This window comes from Callospermophilus lateralis, unplaced genomic scaffold, assembly GCF_048772815.1.
Source record: "Callospermophilus lateralis isolate mCalLat2 unplaced genomic scaffold, mCalLat2.hap1 Scaffold_83, whole genome shotgun sequence".
In the NCBI taxonomy this organism is placed as follows: domain Eukaryota; kingdom Metazoa; phylum Chordata; class Mammalia; order Rodentia; family Sciuridae; genus Callospermophilus; species Callospermophilus lateralis.
In genome coordinates this window covers 237,830-256,829 of record NW_027516368.1, presented here as the reverse complement: position 1 = coordinate 256,829, position 19,000 = coordinate 237,830, and the positions used below count along the sequence as shown (strand labels likewise).

General features: G+C 61.0%; 1 protein-coding gene across 1 annotated transcript; it reads right to left on the bottom strand.

The window, feature by feature from the left end:
- Nucleotides 1–207: 207 nt before the first annotated feature.
- LOC143641035 (agrin-like) lies at nucleotides 208–17,303 on the bottom strand. The gene is given in 31 exon segments (XM_077108475.1): nucleotides 208–331; nucleotides 488–652; nucleotides 734–833; nucleotides 1,009–1,143; nucleotides 1,231–1,457; nucleotides 1,861–2,076; nucleotides 2,187–2,304; nucleotides 2,307–2,387; nucleotides 2,529–2,882; nucleotides 2,975–3,094; nucleotides 3,183–3,299; nucleotides 3,414–3,539; nucleotides 3,934–4,071; nucleotides 4,284–4,625; nucleotides 4,709–4,814; nucleotides 4,892–5,016; nucleotides 5,099–5,242; nucleotides 5,399–5,563; nucleotides 5,644–5,760; nucleotides 6,583–6,688; nucleotides 6,768–6,916; nucleotides 6,998–7,123; nucleotides 7,126–7,197; nucleotides 7,285–7,479; nucleotides 7,551–7,769; nucleotides 8,746–8,952; nucleotides 9,065–9,289; nucleotides 9,368–9,592; nucleotides 9,688–9,903; nucleotides 16,646–16,693; nucleotides 17,195–17,303. Coding segments are annotated over 31 exon segments (4,887 nt in total). The 5' UTR covers nucleotides 17,274–17,303.
- Between the last annotated feature and the right edge of the window lie 1,697 nt (nucleotides 17,304–19,000).

The following is a 19,000-nucleotide window of genomic DNA, read 5'->3' as shown; positions in this document are numbered from 1 at the left end:
CAGTGTATTTTAACATGGGTTTATATTTGAACCACATAAACAAAAAAACATGTTCAAAACATAGAATTAAATCAAAAGACAAAAATCAAGCCCAACAGTCAAAGAGTTTTGTAAGAACTGGCATGGGGGCTGCCAAGCCCCCAGGAGGAGGAGGAGGAGGCGTAGAAGCAGGGCAGGGTGGGGGGACACTTGGACCCTCCTCACACCTCAGACACTCACCGGGGACTCTCCCAGCACTCGGGGCCCATCACCCACATGCAGGGCACCCTTACGGCCGTTTCTCTCCACCAAGACCCTAATCCAAGAGCCCAGGGCTATGGGTTCCTTGCTCCTGTGAGGAAGAGGCTGAGTGAGCAGGCTGTGGGCTCTGCCTACCCATTGAGTGACAATGTCAGGAGCCCCAACCTTACCCCTGTCCAGTCCCAGGCCTCCAGGCCCTCCCTGTGGGCAGCCCAGGACAGAGCCCCCAGCCCTCATGCTTGCCCACCTGATGACTGCTGCCCCTTTGCCCAGGTCATAGCGGAATTCCAGGTGCTGGTCATGCAGGGCCAGTGACACGAAGTCCCCTTTGCCATCTTTCTTTTGCCCATTGTACAGGAGCAAACCACTGGGTCCTCGGGCCAAGAACACCACCTCGAGGGCCATCTTCTCCCTGGGTCACGTGGGTCAGGGTGTCTCACTGCCCCTTCCCTGCAGGCTGCCTCCCCTCCTCTGCCTCACCTACCCTACTGACCCCAGGTCTCTTTCAAAGGTGTGCAAGCCTCTCAGCTCCAGGTAGGAAAAGCCATGGAAGTCCGCCAGGAAGGGCTGGGCACTACCGTCCATCTCAGACACTGCCGAGAGAGGACAGGGCTCACTCAGGCCGTGTACCCCACTGTCCTGCCTAACTCGATGGAAACCCACAGGACCCAAATCCCAACTCTTCCTGGACCCGAAGACTGGGCCACAATTCAAACTGAACATTTGACCCTGACTTCTTGTCCCCTCCCGACAGCCTGGTGCCCCTACCTGTCTGGCAGAGCGTGCCTCTACGTCCTGCGGGGCACTCGCACTTGGCCCCGCCCTTGGGTAGCACGCGGCAGGGGGCTGCACCGTGGCAGGGGTTCGGCTGGCAGGGGCTCTTCTCTTCTGTACAGGTTGGGCCTGGAGGGAGATGGAGGTGAGTTCCAAGAAGGCAGGCCCCCCGACACCTGGTTCCTAGCCCTCACCCGGATCCCAGCCTGCCCTCGCCAAATCGGCCAGGTGGACACTGGCAGTGAAACATGTCATCTCCCAGGGCCTGGCATGGTGCCCCACCATAGGGGCTGGGCAAGCAGGGGTGCTCTCCACACTCTCCCACACCGGAGCTGCGGGACACAACCCCCTGCCAGGGGCCCAGCTCCAGGCGCTGATTGTTGACATCCAGCAGGCAGATGCAGCCCTTCAGGCCCACGCCAACGGAGGTCCCCTCATGGGCCCTGCCACAGGAAGGGGTCAGAGTAAGCTCAGGCAGAGGCCTCCTTCTCGCGGCCAGAGTCACAGGGTTACAGTTAGGGTCAGAAGTCAGAGCTGCTCCATCCCATCACCCTTTAGACAAAGCGGCCAGTCCCACAAAGAGGACCAACCAGAGGGTGGGGCCGAGGTTAAGGGTTAGGACTGGAGGTAAGGGTCAGCCCAGGCCCTCCTCACTCTGGCACCAAAGGTAAGCCACCCAGATGAGACAGGGAAGGGCCAGGAGCCCCAGCTGAGCTCAGGGTCCTAGCCACACCCACACCATTCTTCTGATCCTATTTGCTATCCAATGGAGGTTGCTCTGGTGGAGTCCCAGGCAAGATCAAGGTCAGAGACCCAGTTTGATGCATGCTCCACCCTCTTGCTCACACATCAGCCTGGTCCTCTGGGACTCCGCCCATAAAGAGGTCGGTATCTAGGTTGAGGCCATCTGTGCCACTGGGGCTCTCACCCAGAACTGGGGTCCCGCCATCCACAGACAGTGTGCCTTGGCGCCAATGCCGTGATAGTTGTAGGCGGTGCCACCGGCCTGGTTCCACAGGTACTGAGCTTGTCAGTATTGCTGGTCCAGAACCTGTGTCAAACCTGGAGACCCAAGCAGGTGCTTAGAGCACTGGCCTGGCTCCAACCACAGTCTGGTCAGGAACCACCCACAAATTCCTCCCTGGAAGGCCCTGGCCCCACCCTCTCTGCACCTGAGCTGAACGCGCCCACCGAGCAGCAGCTCCAGTGCCAGGAAGTCCTTGTCACGTGCGTTGCCATTGTATAGCAGCAGTCCCTGAGGCTACAGGGATCAGAATTCCAGCGCCAGGCCAGCGTGTGATATGCACGGAGGGTGGGGAAGGCCAGAAAGGAGGTATCCCCAAAGGCAGGAACAGAGACAGAGGGGCGAAGCACTGCAGGGGATAGGGAGGGTGAGCTGGAAGAGTACCCAGGACCCTGCCCCTACCACCTCCTGCTGGTGGCTTATCTCTGCCCTCCCTCCTTGCCCCCATCAGCCTCCCTGTCCTTCCAGAGAGGTGGACAGAAGCGCCTACCGTCCTCACAGAAGGTGCCTCCCCTGCCTGCTGGGCAGCTGCAGGTGAAGCCCCTGCCAGAGTCCTGGTCCTGGCAGGTCCCCCCATGCAGGCAGGGCTGAGAATCACAGGACCTTGGGTGCTGCTTGGGACTGGGGAGCAAAGGCTGGTGTCCAGCCACATGGCCGGGAGCTGTGGTGGGGGGCCGGTGTGTGTGTTGGGGGGCCGTGGTCCTTCCAATGGGCCTGCTGGTGTGACTGGGGTGGACCCGAGGGGTCACGGAGGAAGGTGGTTGGCCCACAGTGGTAGCTCTGGCTGTGGCCACTGCAGCGGTGGCTCCTATGGTGGCTCCCATGAAGAATGCAGGAAACCAGTCTGTGGGGCAGGGAGTGGTCAGGGTCTGCAAGGAGCAGGGGGCGGGGCAGTGGAGGATGGGAACAGACAAGGAGGCCCGGCCTGGTGCTCACCAAAGTCCATGAACTGCACGTGCTCTTGCAGAGGCCTCCTCACCACCAGGGCCCGGGGCCTGGAGGCCTGGATCTCCCAAAGCAGGGCCCGGCCCACGTCAGGTGCCCTGAAGGCTGTGGCTGGGGAAGAGGGGGTACTGAGCATGGCCTGGCCCTGTGCAGCCCCTACCCATCACCTCCTGGGAGAGACTTAGCGTGGGGATCTCACTGGGGTCAAAGTGCACATCCACAGTGGCAAGGACTGATCTGCCAGGCCCCAGGTCCCGCAGGTGGACACCCCGGAAGTCCTTTTTGATGTCTGAGTTCCGGAAAAGGTCATCCAGGGAGTGAGTGAGGATACTGGGCACCGCTCAAAGCACTGAAATCGGTCCCCTTACACTGTGGGGTTCCTGCCCTGGCCCCCTCTGGGTCTGACCTGGGGGGACGCCCCCACTTACAGTGCTCTCGATGCTCCTGGCTGTCTCCCCAAACAGCTCTGACTTGGGGTCGGCCATTTTGGGTGTGTAGAACAGCTCTTGCCCCTCAACCCCCTCCAGCTCCAGCACGCCCTGGTACGCCTTGGTGGCTGTGGGAGAAGGGGCGGTGAGGCCCTGCCTGGTACCGGCCTGGTGCAGGCCCCTGGAGCAAGCCACATAGGGTACAGGGGCAGGTGGATGTTAGTCAGATGGTCATGAGGTTAGTGACCAGGGCTGGCGTCAGTTACCAGGCAGACTCCTCAGAGCAGTTGCCCCAGGCTTGCTTGCAAGGAGAGAGACGGGTTAGCTACACGGTCCTGGGCACGCACAAGTGTTAGGGCTGAGACCACACGTGTGCACATGGGTGCCGGATCCCCAAGAACTCATACACATTTGAGACCAAAGACCATAAAACCTGGACCCACCTGCTGCCAGCGGGTAGGAGCAGCACCCATGGCTGCCCAGGCTGCTCCTCAAGCTCCACCTGCCCTGCCACCCACTCACCAGGACAGTTGGAGCCCTCTGCGTCCAGTGAAGGTGTCTTGCCATCTGAATAGCAGCCCAAAGGTGAGTTGTAGCAGGAGGCTCTCTCAATGGGTGGTCCAGGTGTCACCACACTGCTGTCCATGGAGAGTTCCAGTCCTAGGGATGCGAAGTCTGAGTCCAGCCACAGGTGGGAGCCTCTCTGGGTCGTGCCCCAACAAGCCCCTGCTCACTCCCCAGGCCTGTCCCATGTCCCAGAGCACCTGCTCACTCCCCAGGCCTGTCCCATGTCCCTGAGCCCCTACTCACCTCCCAGGCCTGCCCCACACCCCAGAGCCCTGCTCACCCCAGGCCCACCCACGTCCCCGAGCCCCTGCTGACCCCCAGAGCCCCCCCACTGGCCTCCTGGTCCCCACTTAGTTCCTCATCGCCACTCCCATCAGTGCTGCCAGATTCTCCAAAGGCAGACGCGGAGAGACTGGTTGCAGTGGAGGTTTCTATGAGGGGCATGGTCAGCGCGGGCCGAGCTGTGGTCTTGGGGAGGCTGGCTGTGGTCCGAGGTCATAAGGTGGGTGGAGGGGTGGGCCGGCTCTGGGGGGTACTGCTGAGAGCCAGGGGGAGGTCACTGGGTGGAGGCAGCAGAGGCTCACTTGGCAAGTGCCCCGGGGCTGTCGTGGCCCTGGGGGTTGGGTGAGCGCCAGGAACAGCAGCCTCTGTAAGGAGAGAAAAGCTGGGGCTGGAGTCGGGGAGGGCAAGGCCCTCCTGTCAGTGCTGGGTGGTGGCTCCCAGACCCTACCCTGGCACGGGCCGAGGCTCTGGGTGAAGATGTCCAAGCCCTGGCGGCAGGCGATGGTCTTCAGTTGGTACTCGCTGCCGTAGGTGATACCATCTGATCCACAGACCTGAGGCGCAAGGCAAGGGCACTCAGGCGGTTCCCCCACCCACTGCCCTTCACACTCTCCACCCTCACCTTGCTCACCTTGGTGGCACTGGCCTCTGGGCAGGTGAGGGCTGGGCAGATGCAGTGGGCAGAACCTGCCTCTTCCACACAGGAAGCGCCAAACTCACAGTGCATCTCCGCACAGGTCACCAGTGCTGAGGGATCTGGGGTGGACACAGAATCTGCACCAGCTCAGGCTGTCCCTCTGTACAGCAAACCCCAGGCCAGCCCAGATCTTGTCCTCACCTGCCTCACAGCCGGTGGGGCCCAGGGTGTGGCCATCAGGACACTGCCCACACTTGGGACCAGCAACGCCTGGCTTACAAGAGCACAGCCCAGTTATCTGCTCACAGTCATCCCGCACAGCGCCCCGGGGGTCACAGCTGCAAGCTGCGGGGAGGGGAGCCTGAGTCTGTACTTAGACAGTCTTCTCCACCTGCTGCAGAGCCTGCCAGGTGCAGTTCAGGCCAGGGCCTGAGCACAGGGATGGGGGTGGACAGGCAGGAGGACTTGAGTGGCAGCCAGCCCTGGGGCCCTGTCACTCACGAGTACAGCCACTCCGGCTGTCAGTGACAATGCCACGGAAGTTCCAGAAACCAGGCTCACATCGGTCGCACTTGAGGCCGCCCACGCCTGGCCGGCAAGAGCACTGGCCTGTGGCTGGGTCACAGGTGCCTCCGTAGGAGCCGTGCGGGTTGCACTGGCAAGTGCCTGCAAGGGAAGGGGAGAGACAGGGTCAGCACAGTCACACAGCTGTGCCAGGCCAGGGGTGAGGGTACTCAGGTACTCACTGGGGCAACCGGCCAGGCCCACACCCCGGGCAGCAGTGACATTATCCTGGCAGCATCCGTAGGGGGTCTGGGCACAGTGAGCAGGGGCTGCAGGCAGCAGTGGGGCCAAGGTGAGGCCTGCAGAGAGGGGTGTGGGGTCAGACTTGAGGCAGTGCTTATGCCCACCCCTCTGCCTCAACCTCCTCCACACCACCACTCAGCCTGACACCATGCCCCTCAGGTCTGGAATCTGAGGCTGAGGCCCTGGGTGAGGCCACCATAATCATACAAGGACATGCAAGTGCCACATGTAGGACCCAGCACACAGGAAACATACAGGTCCACATACACACAGAAACCCAAAGTCACGGACACAGCCTTGTGTGTACACAGAGCTATGGACACACAGATAAGTGTAAAGGCAGCACACACACATGAAGACGGACACGCACTCACATTCCTCCAAACCATGCACATTTATATACAACTGTACAGACACATCTGTGAACGTGCATGAGCATACCGTGAGCACTCGCGTGTGACATGTGGCATTTACAGACCACTGTCAGTTCCTGCACAGAAGAGCAAAAGGGCCAAGAAGGTGCCCTGTGGTTTTCTGCTGTCTCCTGCATAGAAGCCTGGCCTGACCTGCAGTAGGTAGTTGGCATACGCTTGCTTTTATGAGGCAGGATCTCACTGCATGGCTCAGGCTGGGCTCAAACTCACAATCCTCCTGCCCACCCTCCTGAGTGTGGTGCATACTTTGAACAGACGGGCTTGTGTCCACAGTGCACGTATCAGTGCTTTTACTCAGAAGAACACACAAGACCACAAGCATACCACAGCACACATGGATGCCCACGTGCCTAAACCAGTGCAGTCATACACCTTTGAATATGCACACACAGAAGTGCAGAGGCTGCTGCACAAGCCTACAAGAATGTGCCCTGGCCGACTCACCATGGCAGGGTCCCTGAGCTGCGACCTACAACTCTCCTTGAGACTCGAACCCGGCCCTCTTCAGGTCACACTCACTGCCATAGGTGAACCCATCTGAGCCGCACACCTGGAGGGGTGGGGTCAGCGTGGGCAGCCTTGGCCCCTTCCTCACTGCCCCCCTACTGATGGGGGAGGTGGGGGCTCACCGGTCTCCTGAGAACACCCTGGCAGCTGAAATCGCAGACGCATGGTCCATCCTCTGAGTCCTCATCCCACACCCCGCCACGCTGCCAGCAGAGTTCCTGCTCACACTCGCTGTCCTCCCCAGAGCCGGAGCCTCCTGAGCCACACTCAGCTGTGGGGAAGAAGGGCAGTTCACCCACAGGTTCTCCCCTGAGGCTGGTGCCCCACAGCTCAGGCAGCTGCCCAAGCCTACCCTGTTCACAGGGCCCTGCCCGGGCTTCCTCATGCTGTATCTGCTGCTGGCAGGCAGCCTCCCGTAACTCACACGCACTGCGGTAGGTGACACCATCGCTGCCACACACGGGGCCAGGCGGGGGCGCTCACAACGAGGACACACAGACTGCCCGGCTGAGCACACAGCCCCAAAGGCACACACTGTGTCTCCACAGGTCTCTGAAACTTATGGAGCCAGCAGGGGTCAGCAGACCCAGCCGGAGAGTGGTGGGACCCTAGCCCGCTGGCCCCCATGGCCCCACTCACGACAGTGTCCAGCTGATGCCACATGCAGGCTTATCTGGTGCGTGCAGGCGTGGACATGCAGCTCACACTCGCTGGCATACATGTGCCCATCAGAACCACACACGGGTTGGGCTGAGGCCACACACTCAGAGGGGCACACACAGCGCCCAGTCTTGGCCTCGCACAGGGCTCCAAAACGGCACTGCCCGCATCGGTCTGGGAAGGGGGCTCTGTCACCACTGTGTCAGGAAGGCCATACCCCCCAGGCCTGCTTGTCCACTACTGACCACAGGGTCCTCTGCGGGCCACCCGGATATCCCGCCCAAGGGCACAGGCCATGGCCTCCAGCTCGCAGGTGCTGCCATAGGTGACGCCGTCACTGCCGCACACGGGGTCATAGGCGCCTGCACACGCCTGCTGGCACTCGCAGGCAGCCTCCCGGTTCTTCACCGCGCACGTCGCCCCGAATGCACACTGCAACCCACGGCACGGGGACGGAGCCTGGTCTGGGAAGGACAGGGCACTCAGCCCACCTGCTACCCCCCATAATGGGCAGAGCCCCCAGCCCCACGCAGCAGGCCCTCTCCCAGGGTGGGGTGGTCAAGGAAGAGCTAGATGTGCAGGACATAGCAAAGAAAGGGACAGACACACGACAGAGGCAGATGGGGACACGGGAGCCTCCTGACTGCCCACAGCAGGCCACTGACCCCGACCACCAGCAGCCCTGGGACACCCATGCATGTGGGGGCTCTCTCCAGGCTAAGAGGAGTCTGCACCCCAGAGTCACACCCAGGGCTGCACGGGGAGGAGGTGTCTGTCCACTTGCTCTGAGAACCACAAGGCCAGGCAGTAGCGAGCCACCCTCCCCAGCCACACAAGGGGCAGACCTCGGGCTGTGGGCTCCTGGTGGGCAGGCGCGGCACCTCATCCTGCCAGCAGGTCAGGCTGGAAGACACAAGAGGAGGAGACAAGAGGGAAGGACTGAGGAGAAGACAGATGCAGAAAGACAGACCAGAGAGATGGACAGAGGATTGACCCAGATGGTCACAGGGTCACTGCAGCCCTGGTCCCCATGGGACATGCTGGCCACTTCCCAGCTGCCTCCACCCTCCAATGGCTCCTTGAAATCAACTGAGATCCTGCCTCTGAAGGGGCTGGTGACAGTCATGTCCCAAGAGTGAGGGACCCCGCCGCTGTATCCACTTCCTGCCCACCCAAGCAATCTGTACCCTCAGGCAGAACAGAGATGGATGGGCAGACAGACTAGAGGACCTGCAGCCTGGACTTGCACGGCCAAGTGCAGGCCCATCTCTGACCACCTCCCCACGTATCCAGGCACCCTCTCGCAGCCTCTACCCTCCACACCCTGCACCCTCCCAGGGGACCCACCCTGGCCCAAGACCCTGGGAGGTGGGTGCCAAGGAATGAAGATGGCATGTGATGGTGGGCAAGGACTGATGGCGGGGACCACAGGGTGCTCACCACACGGGCCCTGGTGCCTGGGAGGGATGGCTCACTGCTGCCGGCACTCAGCCTGCTGGCGCCAACAGTCGTTGTCATATGTGTGCCCATCCTGGGCACACACCGGTCTGTAGGCTCCATCACAGGTGACACGGTCGCAGGAGCAGCAGGGTCGGCCACGGCGGGACAGGCAAATGGCACTGAACTGGCAGGTCCCGGAGCACTGGTCTGAGGGTGGGCAAGGAGATCAGAGAGGCCAGAACCACACCAGCACCTCCACAGCAGGGACCCGACGGACACGAAGGCAGGGGGCACACTGTGTGCAGGGGAAGCAGCCCACCTCCAGGCTGGCACTGGCCAGAGCGCACTTTCTGGAGGAGCAGACCGCAGATAGCCCCTGAGCGACCCATGATGCAGTCATTTGCATAGGTGACCCCATCATCCCCACACACAGGCAAATGCCAGGGAGGGCAGGTCTCTGGGCGCAGGAGCATCTCTGGACGGCGAGTGTGTGGGTTCACACGGCAGACGCGGTTCGTGTCAGCATGGGCTCCCTGGCAGGGGTCTGGGGGCGGACAGGCAGGAGTCAGGGTTATTGCCTGCACGCCCAAGGAGAGGAGCCTCACATGGGGCGGACACTCACCACAGGGGCCGTCGAACTTCCTAAAGATGTTCTCCTGGCGTGCACATGCCTGGCGCAGCAGCTGGCATTCATCGGGGTAGTCCATACCATCACTGCCACACACGGTGCCCTCCGGGGCCCCGCGGCAGGTCGTGGGACACAGGCAGGAGGCGGTCTGCCCATTGGCGGAGGGTGCTCAGGTACTGCCGAAGCTGCAGGTCACATTGGAGCAGGGGTCCCGGGAGCCTGTGGATGGCAGGGTGGGGTCACCCTGGCTGTCTGTCCACCTCCAACACCTGGCCCACCCCCCCCCCCCGCCCACGCTGGGCACACTCCCTTACCACAGGGTCCGCGGCGGAGCAGGCGGATTCGCCGCTGCAGGCGGCACTGTGCACGCTACAGCTCGCACTTGTTGCTATAGGTGGAGGCATCTGAGCCGCACACTGGCGCCACAACAGCAGGACAGGCGCTCTTCTTGCACACGCAGGAGGCCTGGCCTGGATCCTCTGCACTGGGCTCACAGACCGCGCCAAAGCCACACAGCATTCCCCTGCAAACTGAGGTTGGGCACAGGGAGGGGTTGTTGAAGCCAGGTCCCAGGGCTGGGCACTGCTGCAACCCTCACAGGCACATCCACACCCGGGTGTGCAAGCATGTTCAAGCCCACGCATGGCCACAAGTGTCACGGACACTCTATTGTGCATGTTCACCCAGGGACCTTTCCTCACTGGAGAACACTCTCTATACCCTCTACCAGGGGAGAGGGGCCTCCTGTCCCCACAACAGGACAAGCCACCCACTCCCATCCCACCTCAGCAGATTCCCCAACACACAACAGGAGAGGACCCCAGGCCAAGTCCGAAGCAAGCAGTCAGGCCCCACTCTGCCCAAAGCCCTCTCCCACATCAGCCCCAGAATCCATCTGGTTACCCCCACGCAGGCCAGGCTCATCCCAACTCAGGCCGTAAGTTTCTGGGGCCTCATCTGGGAGTGCCTGGGTGTTCCCCATGCCTGACCCGGCCTCTTGCCAGCTCCTAGCCTTCTCCCACAGCCCCTCCCAGGGCAGCTGCTCTGCAGAGCCTCACACAGCTGTTGGCACAGCTGGGCCTGTCATCGGAGTCTGCCATTTCAGCCCTTAGTTCTGCAGACAGCAGGGTGCAGCACACGCCCCATCACCATTAGGCCTCCACTGTGTCCCACCGTGTGGGCACAGGGAAAGGCTGGTCCTCTGTCACAGTGTACAAACGAAGAGAGCATGGGGACACTGAAACCCAGAGTCATTAGGGATAGCCCCAAGTAGCCACCCTGAGCCCAGCACTGGGACTGGGGATAGGTTGGCTCCTTAGGTCAGTGTACCCATGGGGGAGGTGGGTCCATTAGGGGTTGCAGCTGCCTGGATCTAATAAATGTTTAATCTGGCTCAATTATCATTAATAAGTCATGGTGTCAGGGCTCCCATCAACTCCCGCAGGTGGTGGAAATGTAGCAGAAGACCCCTCCCCATCTCCTAGGAGAGGTGCATAGCCCAGGAGCTAGAGCCAGCTGTTGCCATTCCACCCCAGGCTTCCACCTGCCTGACCCAACCCTGGAAAGCTGAAAAAACAGAGGCCACAGCCTGCCTCCCCTGCCCCCACCCATGTTCCCATTCCCCCCACCTCACTATGCCTCAGTGTCCCTTTCTGTGAATGGGACAGTAGGAACTGCTTCCAAATGACTGCAAAGCTCAAGAGGCACCGGGCACAAGCACCAAGTGGAGAATGAGCTACACCTATAATAATGGATGGTCACCACCACTGGCCTCCTCTCTGTCCTGGCTCAATCTGGCTCAATCTATGTCTGCCAGTGTCCCCTCTTCATGCCAAGATGTAAGCTCCCTCCATTTCCCCTTCTCTCTCCTAGTGGCACATCCCTCTTTCTTGCCCAGGTTCCTTGTGACTCCCAAGCCAAGTCCAATAGGCCCATGCTAATGCCCAGCGGTGCTCTTGGGCTTCAGCTGGACCTGCTGATCAAGGTCTCCAGGGTTGAACCCCAGGGTCAAGGGCCCAGTCACCTCCCTGCCCCTGGGCTCCTTAGCTTCTGCTATCTGTGCCCTGGGCTTTTCCTCTCTCTGCACCAGGTCACCTGAGCCACCAGCTCTCTCCCAAGGTCCTGACCCCACAGCGGGGAAGAGCTGTTCTTGGGGAGCAGCACACTCCTCCCCACCACAACCTGGTTCTCACTCCACAGTCCATCAATGTTTCCACTATAAAGCCACAGTTAAGAGCACACCACGCTGGTCCCTACTTCTGTCCCCTGCCAGGACAAAGTAACTTCTCTTTTTCCTTGGTTTAAGGTACTGGGGATGGAACCCAGAGATACTTAGGCATTTTCACATTTCTTATTTTTGAGACAGTCTTGGTGAGCTGCCCAGGCTAGCCTTGAACTTGTGACCCCACCAAACTCCCCATAGCAGCTGGATCACATGTGTGACCACCAGCTGGTCAGAGCAAAGTAACTTCTCAAGTTAATTCAGGAATCCCCACTTTCAGGATGGGCCCCACTTTGTCCCATGCTTAGGCTGGGAGAGGGGCTGCTCCCTGGTCCCCTGTTGGTACCTATAGCATGACTGCCCCTTTATGTGTCTCCCTGGCCCATGGGACCAGGAGATCGGGAGGGCTGAAGATAAGTTTCTTGATTGAACTTTCTTGAATCATACACACAAAGACGACCCACCCCCCCCACAGGGCCACCAGCAAGCACACACACAGGCACACCTGCGCACAGGTGCAGGCAAGGCCTGCCACAGCAGCCAGGCCCTCCTAGACGACCCACCCCCCCACAGGCCCACCAGCAAGCACACACACAGGCACACCTGCGCACAGGTGCAGGCAAGACCTGCCACAGCAGCCAGGCCCTCCTAGATGACCCACCCCTCCACAGGCTCACCAGCAAGCACACACACAGCAGCCAGGCCCTCCTAGATGACCCACCCTCCACAGGCTCACCAGCAAGCACACACACAGGCACACCTGCGCACAGGTGCAGGCAAGACCTGCCACAGCAGCCAGGCCCTCCTAGACGACCCACCCTCCACAGGCTCACCAGCAAGCACACACACAGGCACACCTGTGCACAGGTGCAGGCAGGGCCTGCCACAGCAGCCAGGCCCTCCTAGATGACCCACCCTCCACAGGCTCACCAGCAAGCACACACAGCAGCCAGGCCCCCTTAGACGACCCACCCTCCACAGGCTCACCAGCAAGCACACACACAGCAGCCAGGCCCTCCTAGACGACCCACCCTCCACAGGCTCACCAGCAAGCACACACAGCAGCCAGGCCCCCTTAGACGACCCACCCTCCACAGGCTCACCAGCAAGCACACACACAGGCACACCTGCACACAGGTGCAGGCAGGGCCTGCCACAGCAGCCAGGCCCTCCTAGACGACCCACCCTCCACAGGCTCACCAGCAAGCACACACACAGCAGCCAGGCCCTCCTAGATGACCCACCCTCCACAGGCTCACCAGCAAGCACACACACAGCAGCCAGGCCCTCCTAGATGACCCACCCCTCCACAGGCTCACCAGCAAGCACACATACAGCAGCCAGGCCCTCCTAGACGACCCACCCTCCACAGGCTCACCAGCAAGCACACACACAGCAGCCAGGCCCTCCTAGATGACCCACCCTCCACAGGCTCACCAGCAAGCACACACACAGCAGCCAGGCCCTCCTAGACGACCCACCCTCCACAGGCTCACCAGCAAGCACACACACAGCAGCCAGGCCCTCCTAGATGACCCACCCTCCACAGGCTCACCAGCAAGCACACACACAGCAGCCAGGCCCTCCTAGATGACCCACCCCTCCACAGGCTCACCAGCAAGCACACATACAGCAGCCAGGCCCTCCTAGACGACCCACCCCTCCACAGGCTCACCAGCAAGCACACACAGCAGCCAGGCCCCCTTAGACGACCCACCCTCCACAGGCTCACCAGCAAGCACACACACAGCAGCCAGGCCCTCCTAGATGACCCACCCTCCACAGGCTCACCAGCAAGCACACACACAGCAGCCAGGCCCTCCTAGATGACCCACCCTCCACAGGCTCACCAGCAAGCACACACACAGCAGCCAGGCCCTCCTAGATGACCCACCCTCCACAGGCTCACCAGCAAGCACACACACAGGCACACCTGCGCACAGGTGCAGGCAAGACCTGCCACAGCAGCCAGGCCCTCCTAGATGACCCACCCCTCCACAGGCCCACCAGCAAGCACACACACAGGCACACCTGTGCACAGGTGCAGGCAGGACCTGCCACAGCAGCCAGGCCCTCCTAGATGACCCACCCCTCCACAGGCCCACCAGCAAGCACACACACAGGCACACCTGCGCACAGGTGCAGGCAGGACCTGCCACAGCAGCCAGGCCCTCCTAGATGACCCACCCTCCACAGGCTCACCAGCAAGCACACACACAGCAGCCAGGCCCTCCTAGATGACCCACCCCTCCACAGGCTCACCAGCAAGCACACATACAGCAGCCAGGCCCTCCTAGACGACCCACCCCTCCACAGGCTCACCAGCAAGCACACACAGCAGCCAGGCCCCCTTAGACGACCCACCCTCCACAGGCTCACCAGCAAGCACACATACAGCAGCCAGGCCCTCCTAGATGACCCACCCTCCACAGGCTCACCAGCAAGCACACACACAGCAGCCAGGCCCTCCTAGATGACCCACCCTCCACAGGCTCACCAGCAAGCACACACACAGCAGCCAGGCCCTCCTAGACGACCCACCCTCCACAGGCTCACCAGCAAGCACACACACAGCAGCCAGGCCCTCCTAGACGACCCACCCTCCACAGGCTCACCAGCAAGCACACACACAGCAGCCAGGCCCTCCTAGATGACCCACCCTCCACAGGCTCACCAGCAAGCACACATACAGCAGCCAGGCCCTCCTAGATGATCCACCCCTCCACAGGCTCACCAGCAAGCACACACACAGCAGCCAGGCCCTCCTAGACGACCCACCCCCCCCAGAGGCCCACCAGCAAGCACACACATAGGCACACCTGCGCACAGGTGCAGGCAGGGCCTGCCACAGCAGCCAGGCCCTCCTAGGCATACTCCTTCACACACATAATGCCCCTCCTCAAGCCCACTCAGCAGAAGAGGAAACTGAGGGCAGGGTCTCCTGAAAGTCACTACTAAGGAATGGAAGAGCTGGACTCAAGACACACCTGCTGCCCATGACCCCTCATAAATTTAGGTGACATGGTTCCCTAGTGGGTCACCTCTGGGGGCCCCACCATGCATGCCCTGCTCAGTCCCCATTGGAAGCCTCTCCCTTGCCACTGAGCATCCCACCGGAGCACCCTCTCGCTGCAGTGCAGAGGTGGAAGGACTTTTTATAGCCACAGATGCCGCTGATATATTTAAATCTCCTCCTGGTCTAGGGGCGGTTGGGGGATGGAACCACCGCCCAGAGCCCTGCTTGTGGCCACATGTGTGTCCTGATGGCTAGGGTGTGCACAGGGACTCAAGTGGGCAGCTTCGGGAAGGGTGGGTTAAATCGAGGGACTCAGGAGAGAGGCTGTAGACACTCAGGGCTCAGCCCCAGCCCAGTGCAGATTGGCTTCCTCCTTAGTCACCCCACTGGAGGACATGGACCCCTTCCTGGAAGATGTGGGACCTGTCTGGGTCACAGCCTCCTGCCCCAGGCCAGAAGGGGGACAGTGGTCTGAGACAAATGGGATGTACCCACATCCACTTACCCCATCAGCCACTGGTCCCCTCATTACATGCAAATACCAAGGGTCACATACCATGAAGGGGTGCTGCATTGCTTTGACCCCAAGGCTCCTTTGTCTCAGGAGAAGGACTGCAATCTCCCAGAAAGAGATACCTCAGAGGCCACAGACACCCCTCCCACAGCCCAGGTGGGGCTTGGACCTCTGAGGGGCCTTCAGGTCTGGTGGGAGCAGTGTGAGGAGGGGCATTGCTGTCAGAGACATGGGTTGCCCAGCAGAGCCCAGGTCCAGGATGTGTGTCCCCACAGCCACTATCACTCATTCCTACTGCCCCACCCTAAATGCTGCCCAGCCCAGGGACTCTGGTACATTTGAAAATACGCTTGTGATACCAGCTACTTGGGAGGCTGAGGCAGGAGGATTGCAAGTTCAAAGCCAGTCTCAGAAATTTAGTGAGACCCTGTCTCAAAATAAAAAGTAAAAAGAGGGTGGAGCAAGGGCTGGAACTCAGTGGTAGGTCCTTGGGTTTGATCCCCAGCATCACAAGAAAAAAAAGGCAGTCAATAATCCTGCAGCTTCCAGGAATAAAGAACAGCTGGTCACAGGTGACCCCTGCCCAGATGGCCACTGAAGGACAGCAGAGCCCCTTCATCCTGTACCCATGAATCCAGCTCCTGCTTCTGGGTGCCCCATGATTCAGTAAGCAGCCCTGACTAATGCAACCCAGGGGTGCATCCTGACAAGAAGGCCCAGGGCCATGCCCCCACCCCAGGCCACCCAGGGCTCTCTCAGGTTGTCCTCCCCACCCATGTCCTGCCTATGTCAGACAGCTCTAGACATGTGACTCTGTGACACTGGACAGGCATCCGCCTGACAGAGAATCCAGGGATGGGGCAGGACGGAGAGCTCCCACCCGCCTGCTGAGGATGCAGGAAGGGTGAACAGACCATGGCGACCCCTTGGTCCTTGTCCTCTGCAGCAATAGAGCCTTCTTTTCCCCTCTGACATTAACCTGATTACAGAGGCCCCTGCTCCAGCAGCCTTGTGGGAGGACATCCCAACCCATAGGGATGTCAAGAAGGCCAGCCCACCCCTCCATCACTTGCATCCTCCCAGAGACAGATGCCAGCCTTTCTGACTCCTCATGTCATGCTGAGACACCCCCCTCCCCCCAGCCCAGGTTCCCCTCTGCCTGGCCCAGCCCTTCCTGAAAATGGAGAAGGGAGGACAAAGGAGAGGAATCCCCCCACAACCAGCCCACTCCACTGCCCACCCCCACCCTGCCCACACCACCTGCCAGCATCTCACTTCTTATGGTTCCTCCCAATCTTGAGGCCCAGGGAAACCAGAGTCCTGCCTGAGCACTGCCAGGAGCTGAGACCCCCGGCTTACACTCAGTGGATGCCCCAGGAGGAACCCAGGCTGCCTTGCCCAGCCTCCCGTCTCCAGACACCTGGCACCCCTGGAATACACACCCTAGAATGAACCCACCCTAGGAGTTCCCTGCCCACTTGCTACCCCAAGCTGTGCCTTCCACCCAGGCTGCCCACTCACCGTCAGGAGGCATGGGAGGTGCTGGTGTGAAGTGGGTCCCATGTTTGTCTGGAATAAAACAAATCTCCAAGTTAGGGCCCTCTGAGCAAGGCCTTCCAGAGACCACCACTCCCACTCTGCCCTTCCCCCATAGGCTGGCTCAGACTCTGGAGAAGAGGGCAGGGGACCTTATTTTCCTCTGCCCTTCTAGCTGCATGCATGGTCAGGGCTTTACACCCATCACCTGCCAATGGGTCCCCAGTAAAGTCACCAGATTTACCAGATAAGTCCAACCCCCCCCCATTCCTAGTGCAACTGCCCCTTTCTTACTCCCACAGGAAGTTGTTTCTGCCCCATCAAGATGGGGGTCAGCTGGCCAGGAGCCCAAGGACAGGTCTCAAGGGGTCCAGAGCAATCAATTCCATCCCCAGAAGAATGTGTGGCCCATTCAAGCTAGTTGTGGCCCTTGGCCTGGCTGTGACCCTGCCTGCCCTGTACCCTTGCCAGCAGGGAAGCAGGACTTGGCCAGCACAAGCTGGGCCACTTGGGCCCCGCCCAGCCGCCACGTACAATTGTTGAGGAAGAGCAGCACCGCGAAGCCCAGCGTAGAGGTGGCCAGCAGGATCAGACAGACGTTGCAGGGGATCATGAAGTACTGCACCACCAGCGAGGCGCCAGGCTGCTGCGGGGGGGGGGGGGGGGGCACTCCAGCGGCAACGGAGGCATGGCCTGGGGCTTGGCCTCTGTCTTGGGGAGTGGGGGTCCTCACGGAGCGCCCTTAGGCCTCTTCGGGGCTACTGCCCCCATTCTAGGACCCCTGGGGCAGTGGACAGCTGCTGCGCTCTCAAAGTTCAGCCCCATTCACCGCCTGGGGCACGCCCTGCCTTTCCCGGCCCTCCAGGCGAATAATCCAGGAGCAGAAATCCCGAATGCGGGCTCAGAAGCAGGCAAAGGAGGATGGAAGAAGGCCAGGGCCACCCCTGCTGCCGCAACCCTTCCGCCCGCCAGCCGGCGCTGTCCGCCCAGCGGGAGCAGCAGCCGGAGAGACAGAGGCCGGCGGGACCGCGGGCGGGGCCTGCTGCTCGCGCCTGGCAGAGGCGGGAGCGCGATGGCAGCAGCGGGAGGAGCGACAGCACCGGAAAGAATAAAGAGCCGGCCGCGGAGGCGCTTACCCGCCTCCAGCAACAGCGGCTGCCCTTACCCTCACGAGGCTGGGGCGGTGAGTGAGGGGCCAGGGGCGCTGCGGAGGGAGGGCGGGCAGCAGAGACAAAGGAAGATGCCTCGGGGAACCCCGGCGTCCGTGGGGAGTCGCAGCTCAGAGCAGAGGATGGGCGGATGAGGGCCCACGCGAGTCACAAGAGATGGAGGAGCAGCGCTGATGTGGGGTTAGGGCATAGACAGGGGCAGGGTGGTGCTAAAAAGGGGATGGGGCCTAGGGAGGGGTTGGCCAGGGGCAGGAGGTAGGGGCTGAGGCCAGGGGAGGGGCCAAAGGAGAGGCTGAAAAAGAACTGAGGCGGGCCAGGTGCTGGCGTGGTGGCTGGAGAGGAGGCCGGTGCTGGCCCGGGGATGGGGAGCGAGAAAGATGACAACCGGAACCTCACTGGGGCAAGGGTGATAGGAGCTGGGGCTGAGTCGCAGGCAGAGGCTGGGCTGGTGCCCTGCGGGGCGGGGCGGGGCAGTAAGGTTTAACATACCTATAGGGGGCTTGGCCCTGCACACACGACCCGGTTCTAGGGTTCTGGGATTCGTTTGTGTGTGCCTGAAAATATGTCTGTTCTGATGTCTCCACCCTGATGTGTGTGGGCAAGGGTCCCCAGGTAGGGTGCAAGGTGGAAGGAGTGTTGGTGTAAAGTGACGTGCCCAGAATTTGCTTTGCCCACTTCTCCCCTAGGAATTGGAAGCAAACACCTCAAATCATCAGTGCAACCTTAACTCCCTTCGGTGCAAAGAGAAAAAAATGCAAATGAGCCCCAAGCAAATAAGCCATATGCAAAAAGGGAGGCCCCCCAGCGGCCTCCCTTGGAACTCCCAACCGGAGAGGAAGGCAGCCAGTCTGGAATCCCCGATCCATGATAGGGCATCTACACACGGGCCCCAACTTCTGCTCCCTCCAAACTTGGGGGCACCATGGGTTGGAGAGGTCCCATAGCCTGGACCCCCACGCCATCCTGACTAGCCACGTCTGTCCTCCTGAGGCCAAGGTGACCACCTCCCTGGCTAACACCTTCACTACCCTGGACAGATCTCTGAGCACCCATGCCCCGACCCTTCACGGGTCCTGCTCACACCCCACCCCACAAGCTTCCACGAGTGCCATGTCCTTTCAGCACTAGGGTTCTCCTCCTCTAGGCCAGGTTGTGCACCCTGCCAGAACCT